This window comes from Cyprinodon tularosa, unplaced genomic scaffold, assembly GCF_016077235.1.
Source record: "Cyprinodon tularosa strain WSP-4 unplaced genomic scaffold, ASM1607723v1 ctg7, whole genome shotgun sequence".
NCBI lineage: Eukaryota > Metazoa > Chordata > Actinopteri > Cyprinodontiformes > Cyprinodontidae > Cyprinodon > Cyprinodon tularosa.
In genome coordinates, this window is record NW_024039451.1 from 950,042 (window position 1) to 965,908 (window position 15,867).

Sequence of the window (15,867 nt, forward strand, 5' to 3'; positions counted from 1 at the left end):
ATCTTAGCTGGAAAAGTCAGCCTCTTTAATACATGCCACTGGCAGAGTGTTTATGGTTTCATTATCATCAAACAACCTTATGCAAGATAGAAATTTACAGTAACACCTTCTCTAACAGTACATCAACAACTATGTAATGACATAGTAATAACATAGCAAGTTACACTTTTACCAGGTAACAAGAAAAACTATGGAAGAAAAACAGTCTAATTGGAATCTGCCTTTTTTTAATACACCGAATTTTAAACACTGAATGTTTTTAACACGTAATTTTACACATTGAATTCCTTACACTGAATTTATATCTGGTAAATAATTTGCCTGCAAAAATTTCAGCTGTAAAAAAATCAGCTGCAAAAAAATCAGCTGTAAAAAATTCTGTTATGAAAAAATCAGCTGCAAAAAATTCAGCTGTAAAAAATTTAGTTGCAAAAAATTCAGCTGTAAAAAAAATTTCCCGGCTGAATGAAGCTGAATGACACGGAAGAGGATTAGGGCCACTGAAAAAAAATTAAAAAGTTAACTGATTTTTAAATTTTATTTCAGTTTACATGGGAAAAAAGTCAGAATTCTGAGAAAAAAAGTCCGAATTCTGAGATTAAAGTCAGAATTCTGACTTTTTCCCCATGCTATACTGAAATAAAATGAAAAAAATCTGTTAACTTTTTTTTTTTTCAGTGGCCCTAATCCTCTTCCGTAGAATGAGGACATTTTTATTTTGATAATAAGATATGATCACAAAAGGTCAGGTAGCTACTAATAGACAGCGGTCGTCAAACTTCTTTTTTTTTCTGACCAAATGAGCTCACTTAATTGGCTAGAAGCTGTTCGACTGCATCAAGTGTAGATTGCTTCGGCTTGAGTTCACCAGAAGGTTGAAACATTTGCCCTCGATTTTTTTCCAGCTGAATTTTATACAGGCAAATTTTTTGTAGGTAAATATTTTGCAGCTGAATTTTCACCAGATAAAGTTTCGTTATAAGGAATTTAATGTGTAAAAAAATTCTGTGTTTAAAATTCATTGTAAAAAAACAGGCAGGCTCCAATGAGACTGTTTTACTTCCATAGGCACTACTTTTTTATTTTATTTTTACTTTTAATAAACTAATGGCACATTTAGATAATATTTTTACAAGTCTTTTTTTTTTTGTATAGTGGCACTCACTACCCTCCATAGAGGAGAACTTTACACAGCAGAAGCATTTTCTGACCTGTAGGTGTGCCAGTGGTGTAGTCAGATGATGGTCCACTGTCCAGCAGATGGTCGCCACTCTGAACTCTCTCCCATGTGTATTCTCCTCCAGAGGGTTCGATGGTCCATCCACACAGTCCCGCATCCTCAAAGTCACATTCAAACGTTTTCCCAGAATAGCCTAAGTAATCAAATTTAAAACCTTAGATCAATTTACGCGAAATCCTGAATAATTAATTGCTGAAATATTTAATAGCTACTCATTCAAACTTACCACAGTTTTGCTCATCGGCACAGTCAGAACAATCACACACAAAGTCACATTTCCCTTCAGGAGTCTCACACAGTGACGACCAGGAAGCATAAACTGTGTTATAAGTTGAAATATTTCATGTTATTGAGACAGTATCTAAACAGACGTCTTCAACAACAATTTCAGGCATAATTATCTTATAAGGCACTTCATTGTGTAAAATTTTACTCTGACATTTTAAAACACAACATGGAGAAAAATTATGCTTCTATTTTTCAATGAGGTAAAAAAATAAAAAATTTCAACAAATCTCAAACGTACGGAGCCCCTAAAGGGACATGGAGGGGAAAAAATAACTTTTGCGAGATCCTGCAATATTTTTGCGAGATCCTGCAATACTTTTGCGAGATCCCCCAATACTTTTGCGAGATCCCGCAAAACTTTTGCGAGATCCCCCAATACTTTTGCGAGATCCCACAATACTTTTGCTAGATCCCCCAATACTTTTGCGAGATCCCCCAATACTTTTGCAAGATCCCGCAATACTTTTGCGAGATCCTGCAATACTTTTGTGAGATCCCGCAATACTTTTGTGAGATCCCGCAATACTTTTGCTAGATCCCCCAATATTTTTGCGAGATCCCCCAATACTTTAGCGAGATCCCGCAATACTTTTGTGAGATCCCACAATACTTTTGCGAGATCCCGCAATACTTTTGCGAAATCCTGCAATACTTTTGCGAGATCCCGCAATACTTTTGTAAGATTCCCCCAATACTTTTGCGAGATCCCCCAATACTTTTGCGAGATCCGGCAATACTTTTGCGAGATCCTGCAATACTTTTGTGAGATCCCGCAATACTTTTGCGAGATCCCGCAATACTTTTGCGAGATCCCCCAATACTTTTGCGAGATCCCCCAATACTTTTGCAAGATCCTGCAATACTTTTGCGAGATCCCCCAATACTTTTGCGAGATCCTGCAAAACTTTTGCGAGATCCCCCAATACTTTTGCGAGATCCCCCAATACTTTTGTGAGATCCCGCAATACTTTTGCGAGATTCCCCCAATACTTTTGCGAGATCCCCCAATACTTTTGCGAGATCCGGCAATACTTTTGCAAGATCCTGCAATACTTTTGTGAGATCCCGCAATACTTTTGCGAGATCCCGCAATACTTTTGCGAGATCCCCCAATACTTTTGCGAGATCCCGCAAAACTTTTGCGAGATCCCCCAATACTTTTGCGAGATCCCGCAATACTTTTGCGAGATCCCCCAATACTTTTGCAAAGTCCCGTAAAACTTTTGCGAGATCCCCCAATACTTTTGCGAGATCCCGCAAAACTTTTGCGAGATCCCCCAATACTTTTGCAAGATCCTGCAATACTTTTGCGAGATCCCCCAATACTTTTGCGAGATCCTGCAAAACTTTTGCGAGATCCCCCAATACTTTTGCGAGATCCCCCAATACTTTTGTGAGATCCCGCAATACTTTTGCTAGATCCCCCAATACTTTTGCGAGATCCCGCAATACTTTTGCGAGATCTCGCAAAACTATTGCGGGATCTCGCAAAAGTTTATTTTTTCTCTTCATGTCCCTTTAGGGGCTCCGTGCAAGAGTGCCATTGTTAAGATTTGTATTTTTTCCAGCAGTAGCCAGTGGACAAAATTAATAGGTCTGGGGAATTAGGTAGAATTTCTCCTAATTTCTCATATATCGTCCAATGTTAACGATTATTCTTTTTTATATACTGGGTTTGGTCCTATAAGTAAAACTGGATTCATACTAAAAATTTATGTCATTACCATATTTTTTAAATGTATTTATGTGTTTAATAAGTGGAGGGGAATGATCCTGTGACAGTGATCCAGGATTGTGAAGGGTTTAAATGGAGTTGAGAAGGCTCTGTGAATATATGATAGTAAAAAAAAATGTATATACATATAAATACCAGCAAAACTCCACTATCTAAATACAACCGACCTTAAATGCTGTTCACAATAAGACAGCATTAGGATAATTTATTTCTGAGCAGATTTTTTGAATTGTAAATGGTCTCATGTTCTCTTTACACTACATTCAGTAATTCACGTACACATTCCTTTGAGGAAATGAGAAACTGATCATAAAAAACAGTAAGGTCATGAAAACCGAGTTAGTTAAGCTGGGCTAACCTGACTGGTGGATGAATACATTAACTCCAATGTATGCTGTCAGCATCTTAACAACTTAAGTGTATTTTTATTACAATGAAAATAACAAAATAGAGAAAAATTAACATAATGAGCTGAATTTTACAATATTAAAGAAGATTCATGATAGTTAAAGGAGTACATGTAATATCAGTGCTTCTGTTTGAAGCTTTTACAGATTAACTAGGAGGAATCAGGGCCAAACTCTTAGTATGATTGTTTCTAAAGGTTTATGGCCCAGCTTGTAACAGTAGGCTCAAAGGCCATAGAGAAATGCACAGCTTTCCATTATCTAACTAAAAGGCGTTTGATAGAGTTCAAGGGGTTTAAAACACTGTACAGCATTAAATGGAACATGATAATTGCCATTATAAAGAGCCCCAATGACCTGACAACATTCCAGATGACTAAAAAAACCCAAATCATATAAACTTTCTTTTAACTGAAGAATTTTAATGTGTGATTATAAGAAAATACTAAATAAAAATATTCAACAATTTAGAATAGAAGTTCTGTTAAGGGGTTTTTCATCAGATTAAAAGTTGTTTTTGGATATCTATGAGTAGGTTGAAAACATCCTTTTAATCAAACCAACACCGTTGAACTAAACTTTATATTTGTTTGGTGTTATTCTAGTTTTAACTGTCAGATTTTAGTAGCTTTAAAGGAAAATTATGAATGAAAGAAATAAAGAATTTAAAACTGTGCGATGAATCTTGATGTTTCACTTACTGAACTGAGTAACTGAATTAAATTAACCTTTTCATACAATTGTAACTTACTCAAAAAATGATATACTATTTCATCTGTATACAAAGTTCATTCTAGTTTCAAAAGGTTCAATTTGAAACTCTTATTTAGACCACTACTATTTAACTGTATAAATTTCAACAATCCTGATTAGATCAATATCTTACATAATAAAACAAGAATAAAATATCACTTTCTGGTGTCATTTTACCCTCACACACAGGTAATAGATTGTAAGCTTCCTAAGGGGTGTAGATTTTAGCAAAGTATGGAAATGCTTGCCATTAACCGAAATCTTGTTAAATATATGTGTTTTAGGTTAAATTAAAATAAATTTTTTATGTATTTCTTTAAGGATATAACAGTAGATCCGTTTTGCAGGGGAGCGGTTAACTGGAAAACTTCTTTCTGAGCTGCGTCTTGCCTTGGATGAGGGCGTTTGTAGATTTTTCTAAGTAAATTATTGCCTAAATTCCTCAGCTAGAACTATAGCAAGCAGAACGCAGGAAGGCTGGCAAATTATTTCTCTAAAATAAATAGATCAACATTGATTTGCATGAAAAAATCTGCTGTATTTAGCCATTAAATAATTGACTTTTTTTTAAATTACAGTCATCATTGAACTGTCTGACAAATTAAATAAAAAAAACCACAAAATTTGTGTTAGATCATTTATTTGTATCAACTCTAAAACATGAAGCATTTCTGTGTAATTCTTTTATGTTTTCTCTTCACTAAATGTGCCTGATTGTGTAAATAAGGATGTTCAAGAACAAAAATATCACACTGATGACGCAGAGGTTAGAAACCAAATGTATCAAATATGATACACTTGGCTTTAAAGGGTTAAGGCTTGGATTTAGGTCTTTTCAGAACTTAAAAAAGCTTGGTAAAGAAATGTTTGGCTCAGATTTCACCTGCAAAGACAATTGTTTACAATAATTCATAATATGAATAAATACTGCAGTTTAATAAACTATTAAATCTTTCTGAATTGGAGAATGTAACTCACAAAACCTCTACTGGTTTTGACTTTATCTATTTGAAACTAAAGTAAATGGAGAATAGGACAGTCACTGAAAAAGACAAAGCAGGCAAAAGGTTCATATAAAAATGTAAAACACTTCTAACCGCCGGATACAACAAAGGTGTCATTTAGTGGCTTTGAATATCATCTTACCAAACTGCAAAGATAACAGCAACAAGAAGGTTGATCTCTGAAAACGTGGCATTTTTTCCCGTTAGATCACATCTCAGTCTGAGTGCTGTCTGAAGAGATTTCACTGGCCGACTCTAAACTTTATTTCCCGCAGATAACAGTTGGACTTTAAAATCAGCCAGCTTGCAAAAACAACCATAAAACAAACGCCATATGCCAGCAGACATACTTATATTGCACAAGAGATGTGCTTAAACATGCTGGGAGTGAACGCAGCATTTAATACTTGGAATTGATTGTCAAAATTCTAACATGATGATTGGTTCTCAGCCAAATTATCCCAAAGCTGTTCTGTATGGGGGCTGCATGGTGGCACATATTCTATTTCTGTTGCCTTGCAGCATAACTAAAAATGATTTAAAGGGGGTTTTTGATGACAAACCAGCTTAATGTCATGATTGAAGGCTCTATTGTGTAAAAAATAAGTTCTCCAATGGATATCAGCTTTTTGCTTTGACCAGTTTTCCTACACATGGCTAAATTGTGCCAAAATCACAGCTCCGCTTGGAGCACTGCTGACTAAAAACCTGGAGGAACAAATGTGATCCAAATGATTTTTAATTGAGGATTAAAACTGTGCTTTGCAATGTTTATACAGAACTTGAGTCGAAGGCTTGAATAGATTTTTTTTCTTTGTTTAATCAGACATAAATCACAAGTAGCAAATGTTTTCATTTAGAACTCTTAGTGCTTAACAGTTTAATACAAGTGACATCTCAGGGTGGACATTTTATAGGAAATTTCATGACTGGACTGGCTATACTGGTGGCATCCTCTCACAGTGCCACACGGGAAGGTCTAGGGATCCTGAGAGCGGCCTGTTCTACCATAAATTTGTAGAAACAGTCTGCATACTTCAGTGATTTGAACGCCTGGTTTCAAATATTTGGATGGGAGAGCATATACTTTCAGCAATATAATGCGTTAGAATACAGAAAAATGGAAGCGGGTAGTGTTAACGAACTTGTGAATATACAGGTGCTGGTCATAAAATTAGAATATCATGAAAAAGTAGATTGATTTCAGTAATTCCATTTAAAAAGTGAAACTTGTATATTATATTCATACATTACATACAAACTCATATATTTCAGATGTTTATTTTGTTTAATTTTGATGATTACAAATGACAACAAATGAAAATCTCAAATTCATCATATCAGAAAATTAGAATATTACTGAAGACCAATAAAAACAAAGGATTTATAGAAATGTTGGCCAACTGAAAAGTATGAACATGAAAAGTATGAGCTTGTACAGCACTCAGTATTTAGTTGGGCCTCCTTTGGCCTGTATTACTGCAGCAATGCGGCGTGGCATGGAGTCGATCAGTCTGTGGCACTGCTCAGGTGTTATGATAGCCCAGGTTGCTCTAATAGTGGCTTTTAGCTCTTCTGAATTGTTGGGTCTGGTGTATTGCATCTTCTTCTTCACAATACCCCATAGATTTTCTATGGGGTTAAGGTCAGGAGAGTTTGCTGGCCAATTAAGAAAAGGGATACCATGGTCCTTCAACCAGGTACTGGTAGCTTTGGCACTGTGTGCAGGTGCCAAGTCCTGTTGGAAAATGAAATCTGCATCTCCAAAAAGTTGGTCAGCTGCAGGAAGCATGAAGTGCTCTAAAACTTCCTGGTATGTGGCTGCGTTGACCCTGGACCTCAGAAAACACAATGGACCAACACCAGCAGATGACATGGCACCCCAAACCATCACTGACTGTGGAAACTTTACACTGGACTTCAAGCAACGTGGATGAAGTGCCTCTCTTCTTTTCCTCCAGACTCTGGGACCTTGATTTCCAAAGGAAATGCAAAATTTACTTTCATCAGAGAACATGACTTTGGACCACTCACCAGCAGTCCAGTCCTGTTTCTCTTTAGCCCAGGCAAGACGCTTCTGACGCTGTCTGTGGTTCAAGAGTGGCTTGACACAAGGAATGCGACAGCAGAAACCCATGTCTTTCATACGTCTGTGTGTGGTGGTTCTTGAAGCACTCACTCCAGCTGCAGTCCACTCTTTGTGAATCTCCCCCACATTTTTGAATGGGTTTTGTTTCACAATCCTCTCCAGGGTGCGGTTATCTCTCTTGCTTGTACACTTTTTTCGACCACATCTTTTCCTTCCCTTCGCCTCTCTATTAATGTGCTTGGACACTGAGCTCTGTGAACAGCCAGCCTCTTTAGCGATGACCTTTTGTGTCTTGCCCTCCTTGTACAAGGTGTCGATGGTCGTCTTTTGGACAACTGTCAAGTCAGCAGTCTTCCCCATGATTGTGTAGCCTATAGAACTAGACTGAAAGACCATTTAAAGGCTTTTGCAGGTGGTTTGAGTTAATTAGCTGATTAGAGTGTGGCACCAGGGGCCATCAATTTTGAACCTTTTCACAATATTCTAATTTTCTGATATGATGAATTTGAGATTTTCATTTGTTGTCATTTGTAATCATCAAAATTAAACAAAATAAACATCTGAAATATATGAGTTTGTATGTAATGTATGAATATAATATACAAGTTTCACTTTTTAAATGGAATTACTGAAATCAATCTACTTTTTCATGATATTCTAATTTTATGACCAGCACCTGTAAATAAGGGACACCTCTTGGCCAGGTATTGTGTTCCTCCTACTGGCATGGGTTATTTTTTTTTGCATTCTTTTTCTATAAAAATATTCTATAAACTTGAACCTGAATTTAAATCAGTAAATTCTGTTGCCCCACTTACACTACCCCTCTGAAACTGATCTGCACTATAAAAAATTAGCTAGAAATAAGTAAAAATGTCTTAAATTAAATGAATTGACCCTTAATTTAATAGGTAAATGAGATAGATTGCCAATGGAATGAGTATTTTTACTCTTAAAATAAGATGTTCCATTGGCAAAATGTCTCCTTTACCTCCTCCATCCAAGAACAAATGCACTTATTTTAAGAAAATATTAATTACGTAGATTTTGAATTTTTCCACTGTGAGCTTTGTTCCTTAAGACGATCTACGGTAATACTGCTGGGATCGAAGGAAAGAATCAAGCAAATCAAAGCGGTGGCTCCCATAACATTCAGGAAGTTATGTTTGGTTATAATTGTGATATTTGTTGTTTGTGGAGAGTCAGGTACAGCCTTTGAACACCTTGCTCTTTAAGTCATTTTATGTAGTGTTGAGAAGATTTTGAATGTTAGCAGTTCTACTGTTTTATGGTGGTTGGCAAGCAACTTACTGATGTGAACTACTGGAAGCTGAGCTATCTCTATAGTTATGCTGCTATAGGTTTAGACTGCTGGAGGACATAGGGACCCCCATTTCATCATTCTGCTTCATTCCGTCTCTATTCTACTATTCTGCAGAATCTGTTATTTCAATCTCTAACGTTCTGCTCTCTCTGCTTTTTCTCATAGTAGCTTTGCCTAATCTGTTCCTGTTTGGCTATGACGCCATCCTGGAGAGAAATATCAGTTGTGCTGCTTCCATCAACACCCTTGTTTATAGATGTTTGAGATCGGCCTGTTTTCCAGTGTAGTCCTGTTTCTCTGACCGTGACCAGCTGGATGTGCTCTCTTCATCCTCTGACATGGAAGCTGGCTCAGAGCTCGTCTGCCTGGCTGTGTTTCCTGGACAGTGCCGCCTTTTACAGCTGCTTTTTGTGTCTCTGCTTCTGTCTCCTTGAACCCCAGTCTGCCTCAGCAGATGGCCACTTACACTGAGTCTGGTTCTGCTGGAGGTTTCTTCCTGTTAAAAGGGAGTTTTTCCTCTCTACTGTCACTACAAGCATGCTTAGTGTGAGGTATTGAATTTGAGTCAATGCAATCAACTGGTTTTCCTTAGATATAAAACTTTGATCAATTTGACTGTATGATCTGGTTGAACTGTAAAGTGTTGAGATGAGGTGTTGTGAATTGGTGCTATAGAAATAAATTAAATTGAAAATTAACTGTAAATAGCAGAGGACTCGTCTGCTCATGTGCTCTTTGTTATCAGAGAACCGAGCCTCAACTGAACCACACTGAGCTCTACTGATGAACTAGTACCTGATTTAGTGCGGTTTGGTTGTGTCTGGCATGGTCCACTTCCCTTTACACTCAACAGTTATCTCGGTTACCGTGCTCTGACCGCTCTCGGCACAGTTTCAAAAAGATAGTGTAAATGTGGCTTATAGATTCTAATTATATGGGACAGTTTCTTTTTTCCAGGGACGGTTGGTAACACTAGATGCACTAGAGGCTCGTTTTCTTCCACATATTTTACTAATTTAACATGTTAAACTGTCGCAAAATCCTTATTTCCAACTTTTAAGGTGATTTTCTCAGTAAAATGAGAACATTTCAGTGCAATTTTCCTGAAATGATAAACCTTTTTTTAAATAATCAAAAAATACAAAGCAACAGAAAACAACATATAGTTGAGAAATTCAAAACAAACAAACAAATTTTGTTAATCAGTTTATGGCCTTTAACATGAGTTATCAGGATTTCAAGTCTTTTCAATAAAAAAAAGCACGATATTTACTCTGCCAAACTGTTACGATTTCTATTTTCCTATAACCTGGATTAATTCCATACTATATCAGACTGCTTAAGAAAAACTTTTTTATTATTAACTCAGCTGAAGGAGACTAAAATATTTTTTTAAACATTGCGATGGATAAAGTCAGTCAGAAATTAATACTTGTGCACAAGTATGAGTTCTTGATGCAGCAAAGATGTAATGAAGGAAATAAAACCTTTTATTTCCTAACATCTCATTCTCAGAGTCACTCTTGGTTTTGCAATAGATTTAGTAGGTTTTCCATGTCACCAAATGGCCGACTGGCGGCTATGAGGGTGCAGAACACTGAGCACGCTTCAGTCCATCTGCTGCTTAGCTTAGTAGCCTTCATTATCCCAGGTCACCTCATAGTCTGGGTATTGATCCTTCAGTTTCTCTGTGGTCACCGCATGGTTTGCTCTTCCAAATCCCTGTGAATCAAGTAATAAAATAACAGTAAATAAAAATCCTAAAAAGACGCTATGACAATTGGAAGATATATTCCAGGGTTTTCTTCTTACAATTGAGTAACCGTACACATGGATCTTCTTGGCACCTGGATCATGTTTTATCCTGCCTCCTCCGACACACTCGCAGTCCAGTATTCCACCTTTTTCCAGCTCCTCTGAAACCTTGTCGTAGATATCAGCTGTAATAAGTCAGAGAGTGAACTTTATCAGCAGTCACTTTTCATGTCTACAAATGCAACAAGTAGAAAACGGGGCGGATCATTTCAAATATTGTGTGCTAACTGAACAATATCACTGAAGGAGCAATGAGCAGAATCAATAACTTAGTGGGAATGTGCTGGCGTTTTAAAAATCCAGTTTAGTAGCTTTATTAAGCATGGTAAGAAATATTATGCTAGTAATGGTGTTCATAAAAAAATGACAACATATGTTTATATAATATTTCTATAGGGTCCAATGTAGTTTTGCTTCCAAGAAGTGATGTTATGAGATAAGCCGAGGCTTCGAGGCGTGTTTCGAGTAATGGAGGTGGCGTTTGCCCAAAGCGCGTGTAGAGGCGTGATTAATTTATAGAGGAGGGCCCAGAATTGATGATGTCCGAGGCCTCGCTACCGCGAAACCACGTGACCGCTTCGAGAAGAAGAACACAGGTTCTCACTCTAGAGGTTGGTGGTTCAAAATCTGCCTTTCGCTTTTAAAAGTTGCGATTAAACTTAATATTTTGGCAAATGAGACTAATTTGCATTGGTTTGCCCTAGAAAAAATATAGATTGGGTAAAAACGCTGCCAAATTAAGGTCGGTTTAGCCAAAAGATTGGTTGGACACAACTTCCGATTGAATAAAAATAAAAAATGTGGAAAAGCTATTATGTTTGAATAAAAATGACTAGCACCTTGCTCTTCATTGCCCAATTTGCACAAACACTTTTACTGTCTGCTTGAGTTTATTTCACAAAAATGGCAGAAAAACTGTGAACCTTTTATGATTGTTCTAAGAAATTTTACACAAAAAAAATTACAAAATATTTTATTATAAACACAAAATTTTAACAATTTCAAATTATCTTAAAAGGGGGGAAAAAGAGAAAAATGTTTGCAAAAAAATCACAGATTTTATTACTAACTGTAGTTCTGCTTTACACCAGTAGGTGGTGACATGTTCACATGGAGCCTCATGAACTGTGGGGATCGTTGAAGCAAATTGGCCAAACGGTTCAATGCCTCATGAGGCTTCATCTCAACATCACTACTTCCAAGGATTATAATATACACTATATTGCCAAAAGTATTTGCTCACCCATCAAAATTATTGGAATCAGGTGTTCCAATCACTTCCATGGCCACAGGTGTATAAATTCAAGCACCTAGGCATGCAGACTGTTTTTACAAACATTTGTGAAAGAATGGGTCGCTCTCAGGAGCTCAGTGAATTCCAGCGTGGAACTGTGATAGGATGCCACCTGTGCAACAAATCCAGTCGTGAAATTTCCTCGCTCCTAAATATTCCACAGTCAACTGTCAGCTGTATTATAAGAAAATGGAAGTGTTTGGGAACGACAGCAACTCAGCCACGAAGTGGTAGGCCACGTAAACTGACGGAGCGGGGTCAGCGGATGCTGACGCGCATAGTGCGAAGAGGTCGCCAACTTTCTGCAGAGTCAATCACTACAGACCTCCAAACTTCATGTGGCCTTCAGATTAGCTCAAGAACAGTGCGCAGAGAGCTTCATGGAATGGGTTTCCATGGTCGAGCAGCTGCATCCAAGCCATACATCACCAAGTGCAATGCAAAGCGTCGGATGCGGTGGTGTAAAGCACGCCGCCACTGGACTCTAGAGCAGTGGAGACGCGTTCTCTGGAGTGACGAATCGCGCTTCTCCATCTGGCAATCTGATGGACGGGTCTGGGTTTGGCGGTTGCCAGGAGAACGGTACTTGTCTGACTGCATTGTGCCAAGTGTAAAGTTTGGTGGAGGGGGGATTATGGTGTGAGGTTGTTTTTCAGGAGCTGGGCTTGGCCCCTTAGTTCCAGTGAAAGGAACTCTGAATGCTTCAGCATACCAAGACATTTTGGACAATTCCATGCTCCCAACTTTGTGGGAACAGTTTGGAGCTGGCCCCTTCCTCTTCCAACATGACTGTGCACCAGTGCACAAAGCAAGGTCCATAAAGACATGGATGACAGAGTCTGGTGTGGATGAACTTGACTGGCCTGCACAGAGTCCTGACCTCAACCCGATAGAACACCTTTGGGATGAATTAGAGCGGAGACTGAGAGCCAGGCCTTCTCGTCCAACATCAGTGTGCGACCTCACAAATGCGCTTCTGGAAGAATGGTCAAAAATTCCCATAAACACACTCCTAAACCTTGTGGACAGCCTTCCCAGAAGAGTTGAAGCTGTTCTAGCTGCAAAGGGTGGACCGACGTCATATTGAACCCTATGGATTAGGAACGGGATGTCACTTAAGCTCATATGTGAGTCAAGGCAGGTGAGCAAATACTTTTGGCAATATAGTGTATGTAGGGCGTGATTCATTTAGATGATGTCTGAAGCCTCTCTACTATGATACCACGTGACCGCTTCAGGAAGTGGTTCAAACCGTGCGAGAACTTCGACAGGTTGTAAAAAAGAAAGATTTTGTTCTTTTCAAGGAAAACCGAAAAAATCGAAATAATAGCGAAAGCTGCAGAAAAGTATCTGGAAGTCAGGGATTTAAAGTGGGAAATGGTTGAAAGCATGATGGAAAAAAGAGTAGGACCATCAGAAACTGGCAGAGTGACGATAACTTAAAGATAAATTAGAAATTATGATGATGAATGTGATTAAGTATTATGTTGGGTTAAGTTAAAGAGATCTGAAAAATATTAATTTTTCATTCTTTTTTTTTTTCTTGGGGTGAGTCTTGTTTGCTTGTTTAACTCCTTTAAAGTTGTTGGTGGTAATGCACTTTACCTAGTTTGCCAACCACCATAAAACCTCACAAGAAAGCATCTAAATAGCCTCAGTATTCAATCCAGATGTGGTGGTTTGTAGGAACTGCTGTCAGTTGAATAGAGTTAGGACATATTCTAAAAATAGATTGGTTCTACTTGGTTAAAACTATTTTGGTCAGATTAAACAATGTAATGATCAAAATCTGTGCAAGCCACCAGTCACAGTTGTAACATTAATGTTAATTAGATTTGTTTTCTGATGAGCAGTTACCATTGCTGGTGTCAGCTGTAAGACATGGATTTCCACTGCTAAGGTGGTTAGACTTTTGAAAGATGCGATAACACTTAACAAGTATTTTGTCTTATGTGACTAATTTGTATTGGTTTGCCTTAATACAAATATATATTAGATTAAAAACACTGCCCAATTAGATTGGTTGGTTTAGCCAAAAGATTGGTTGAACACAAAACTTCCAACCTGATTAAAACAAAAAATTGTAAAAACTATTATGTTTGAATAAAAATGACTAATACAATTTTGCTCATCATTGCTCAATTTGCAGAAACATTTTCTCTGTCTGCTTGAGGTGATTTCACTAAAATGGCAGAAAAGCGGTGCATCTTACATGATTTTTTTCTTCTAAGACATTTTACACTAAAAACAAAACGTATAAAAGACTTTGTTATACACACCAATCATTAATAGTTTTAACGGAAATGGAAGAAAAAAAAGCAAAAAAAAAAAAAAAAAACAATTAGTAAAAAAAAAAATAATAATAAAATTACTAACTGTAGTTCTTCACTCTACCAGTAGGTGGTGACATGTTCACATGGAGCCTCATGAACTGTGGGAATCGTTGAAGCAATTTGGCCAAACGGTTCAATGCCTAATGAGGATTTATCTCACTATTATTAATAAAATATCCATGTGCCAATAAAAAGTATTTACAAAAATTCAGGTGGAGCACAACATAAAGCCCTAGCAGTGCCTCCTGTTTTAGGAGTTTCAATGACTCACCGTGATACTCAGCCCAGGCGTATCCTCGGACTATATCTATCTCCGCGTCGTCTCCCTCCTCTCGGCTATGAACCCGGATCAGCACATATTTAAAAACCCCAGAGGGATCGATGTCTACCCGTGGAATGTTGGCCATGAGAGCCGCCGCTTTGGTCTGGGAGCACATCTCAAAACTCTTTAGCAAACCGAGCAACAAAGCGAGCAGCAGACCGAAAGCTCGGAACTTCTCATCAATCTCCAGCTCCTCTAAAAAAAAATTCTCCAGCAGGCTGGTGTGATTTTAATTTTAGTTGGACAGTTAAAAGTTAAAAATTACGACAATTACAGCTGTATCTCTTTTCAAGCCTGTACCGCCGCCGCCATGATGCTGTAGCGACAACACTTGCTTTTCCGGTTTCAAATTTCAAAGTTAAATAATGTTGAAAACTGTAAGTGTGAAGGGAGTGATTGAAATTGCACATTCACACTGTTATCAATCTATTACATTTAAAAATGACAATAGATTTAATTTTTTTAAGTCAAAGCAAATTGAATAAAATTGTTTAGTCTTATTCAGCTTTTATTCTGAAGTCTGTACGTCCGGTGCCCTACACCAGCGTTGGTTTTCGTCAGCCAGAAACAATGCGTCAAAATGTTCGCCATATTGTAAGTGGCATTCTCGCCAGGAAAGCAGTACATTCTGCAAAAGACTGCAAATTATTTTAACTATGTGTCAATTATTTAAAATGAATTTATAAATTGGCCTGGTTGTTATAGCGTTTTCTTGTTTTGATAAACACTGTGTTGATTGTTTTGATATAACGGTATTTTTATTTTTCCGTGAAATGTTTTTTTTTTTTTTTTTTTACCTCACAGGGTGCTGTACCAATTCAAGATAGTTCATACCTTTATATGCAAAAACAAAATCGTTCCCCCAGTGAAGGCAGTGAGGAATGTTTGTTTACTTCTTTAAATAAAATACATATATTCATTTAAGGCCCAAATAATGTTATAGTTACTACATAAATTCTGTATTTATTTCCAGTTTTAATACATTAATGGCAAATCTAAATAATTGTTTATTAAATTGTTTATGTGTTGTACTGGGGCACTTGTCACCCTCCATAGAGATAGAGGACCCCAAAACCAAATATCCCTTGAGGCCTCAAGGAGAATTGTGCCACCCCTGGTTCAGGGTTAAAGCGTAGGCTACATTCATGATTCAAAATAATTAAACACCAACAAACATTTATGTGATCTATTTGCAGACTTATAACATTTCACGTACTCCAGTCATGATCTGAGACTATAAAAAGGAAAAGACAGGTATGGTAA

The 15,867-nt window shown here is 37.4% G+C and overlaps 2 protein-coding genes across 4 annotated transcripts in view; both read right to left on the reverse strand.

Annotated features, from left to right (window-relative positions):
- mamdc4 (MAM domain containing 4) overlaps positions 1-5,703 on the reverse strand; it is a 30,166-nt gene extending 24,463 nt beyond the window's left edge. The window contains exons 1-3 of one of the 3 annotated variants that reach the window (XM_038268370.1): positions 5,570-5,701; positions 1,467-1,559; positions 1,212-1,373 (exon numbers count right to left, since the gene is read on the reverse strand). In XM_038268370.1, the coding sequence (XP_038124298.1) occupies positions 1,212-1,373; positions 1,467-1,559; positions 5,570-5,621 (307 nt within the window). In that variant the 5' untranslated portion in view covers positions 5,622-5,701. Of the gene's footprint in view, positions 1-1,211; positions 1,374-1,466; positions 1,560-5,569 lie in introns of all 3 variants that reach the window. The other 2 variants (XM_038268368.1, XM_038268371.1) reach the window with 2 other exon arrangements.
- Positions 5,704-10,460: 4,757 nt separating this feature from the next.
- Positions 10,461-14,937, reverse strand: phpt1 (phosphohistidine phosphatase 1). Its single transcript, XM_038268333.1, has 3 exons — positions 14,554-14,937; positions 10,653-10,780; positions 10,461-10,562 (listed from the first exon to the last, which is right to left on the reverse strand). Exons 1-3 carry the CDS (start codon positions 14,717-14,719, stop codon positions 10,470-10,472), a joined length of 387 nt encoding a protein of 128 aa, XP_038124261.1. The 5' UTR covers positions 14,720-14,937; the 3' UTR covers positions 10,461-10,469.
- Between the last annotated feature and the right edge of the window lie 930 nt (positions 14,938-15,867).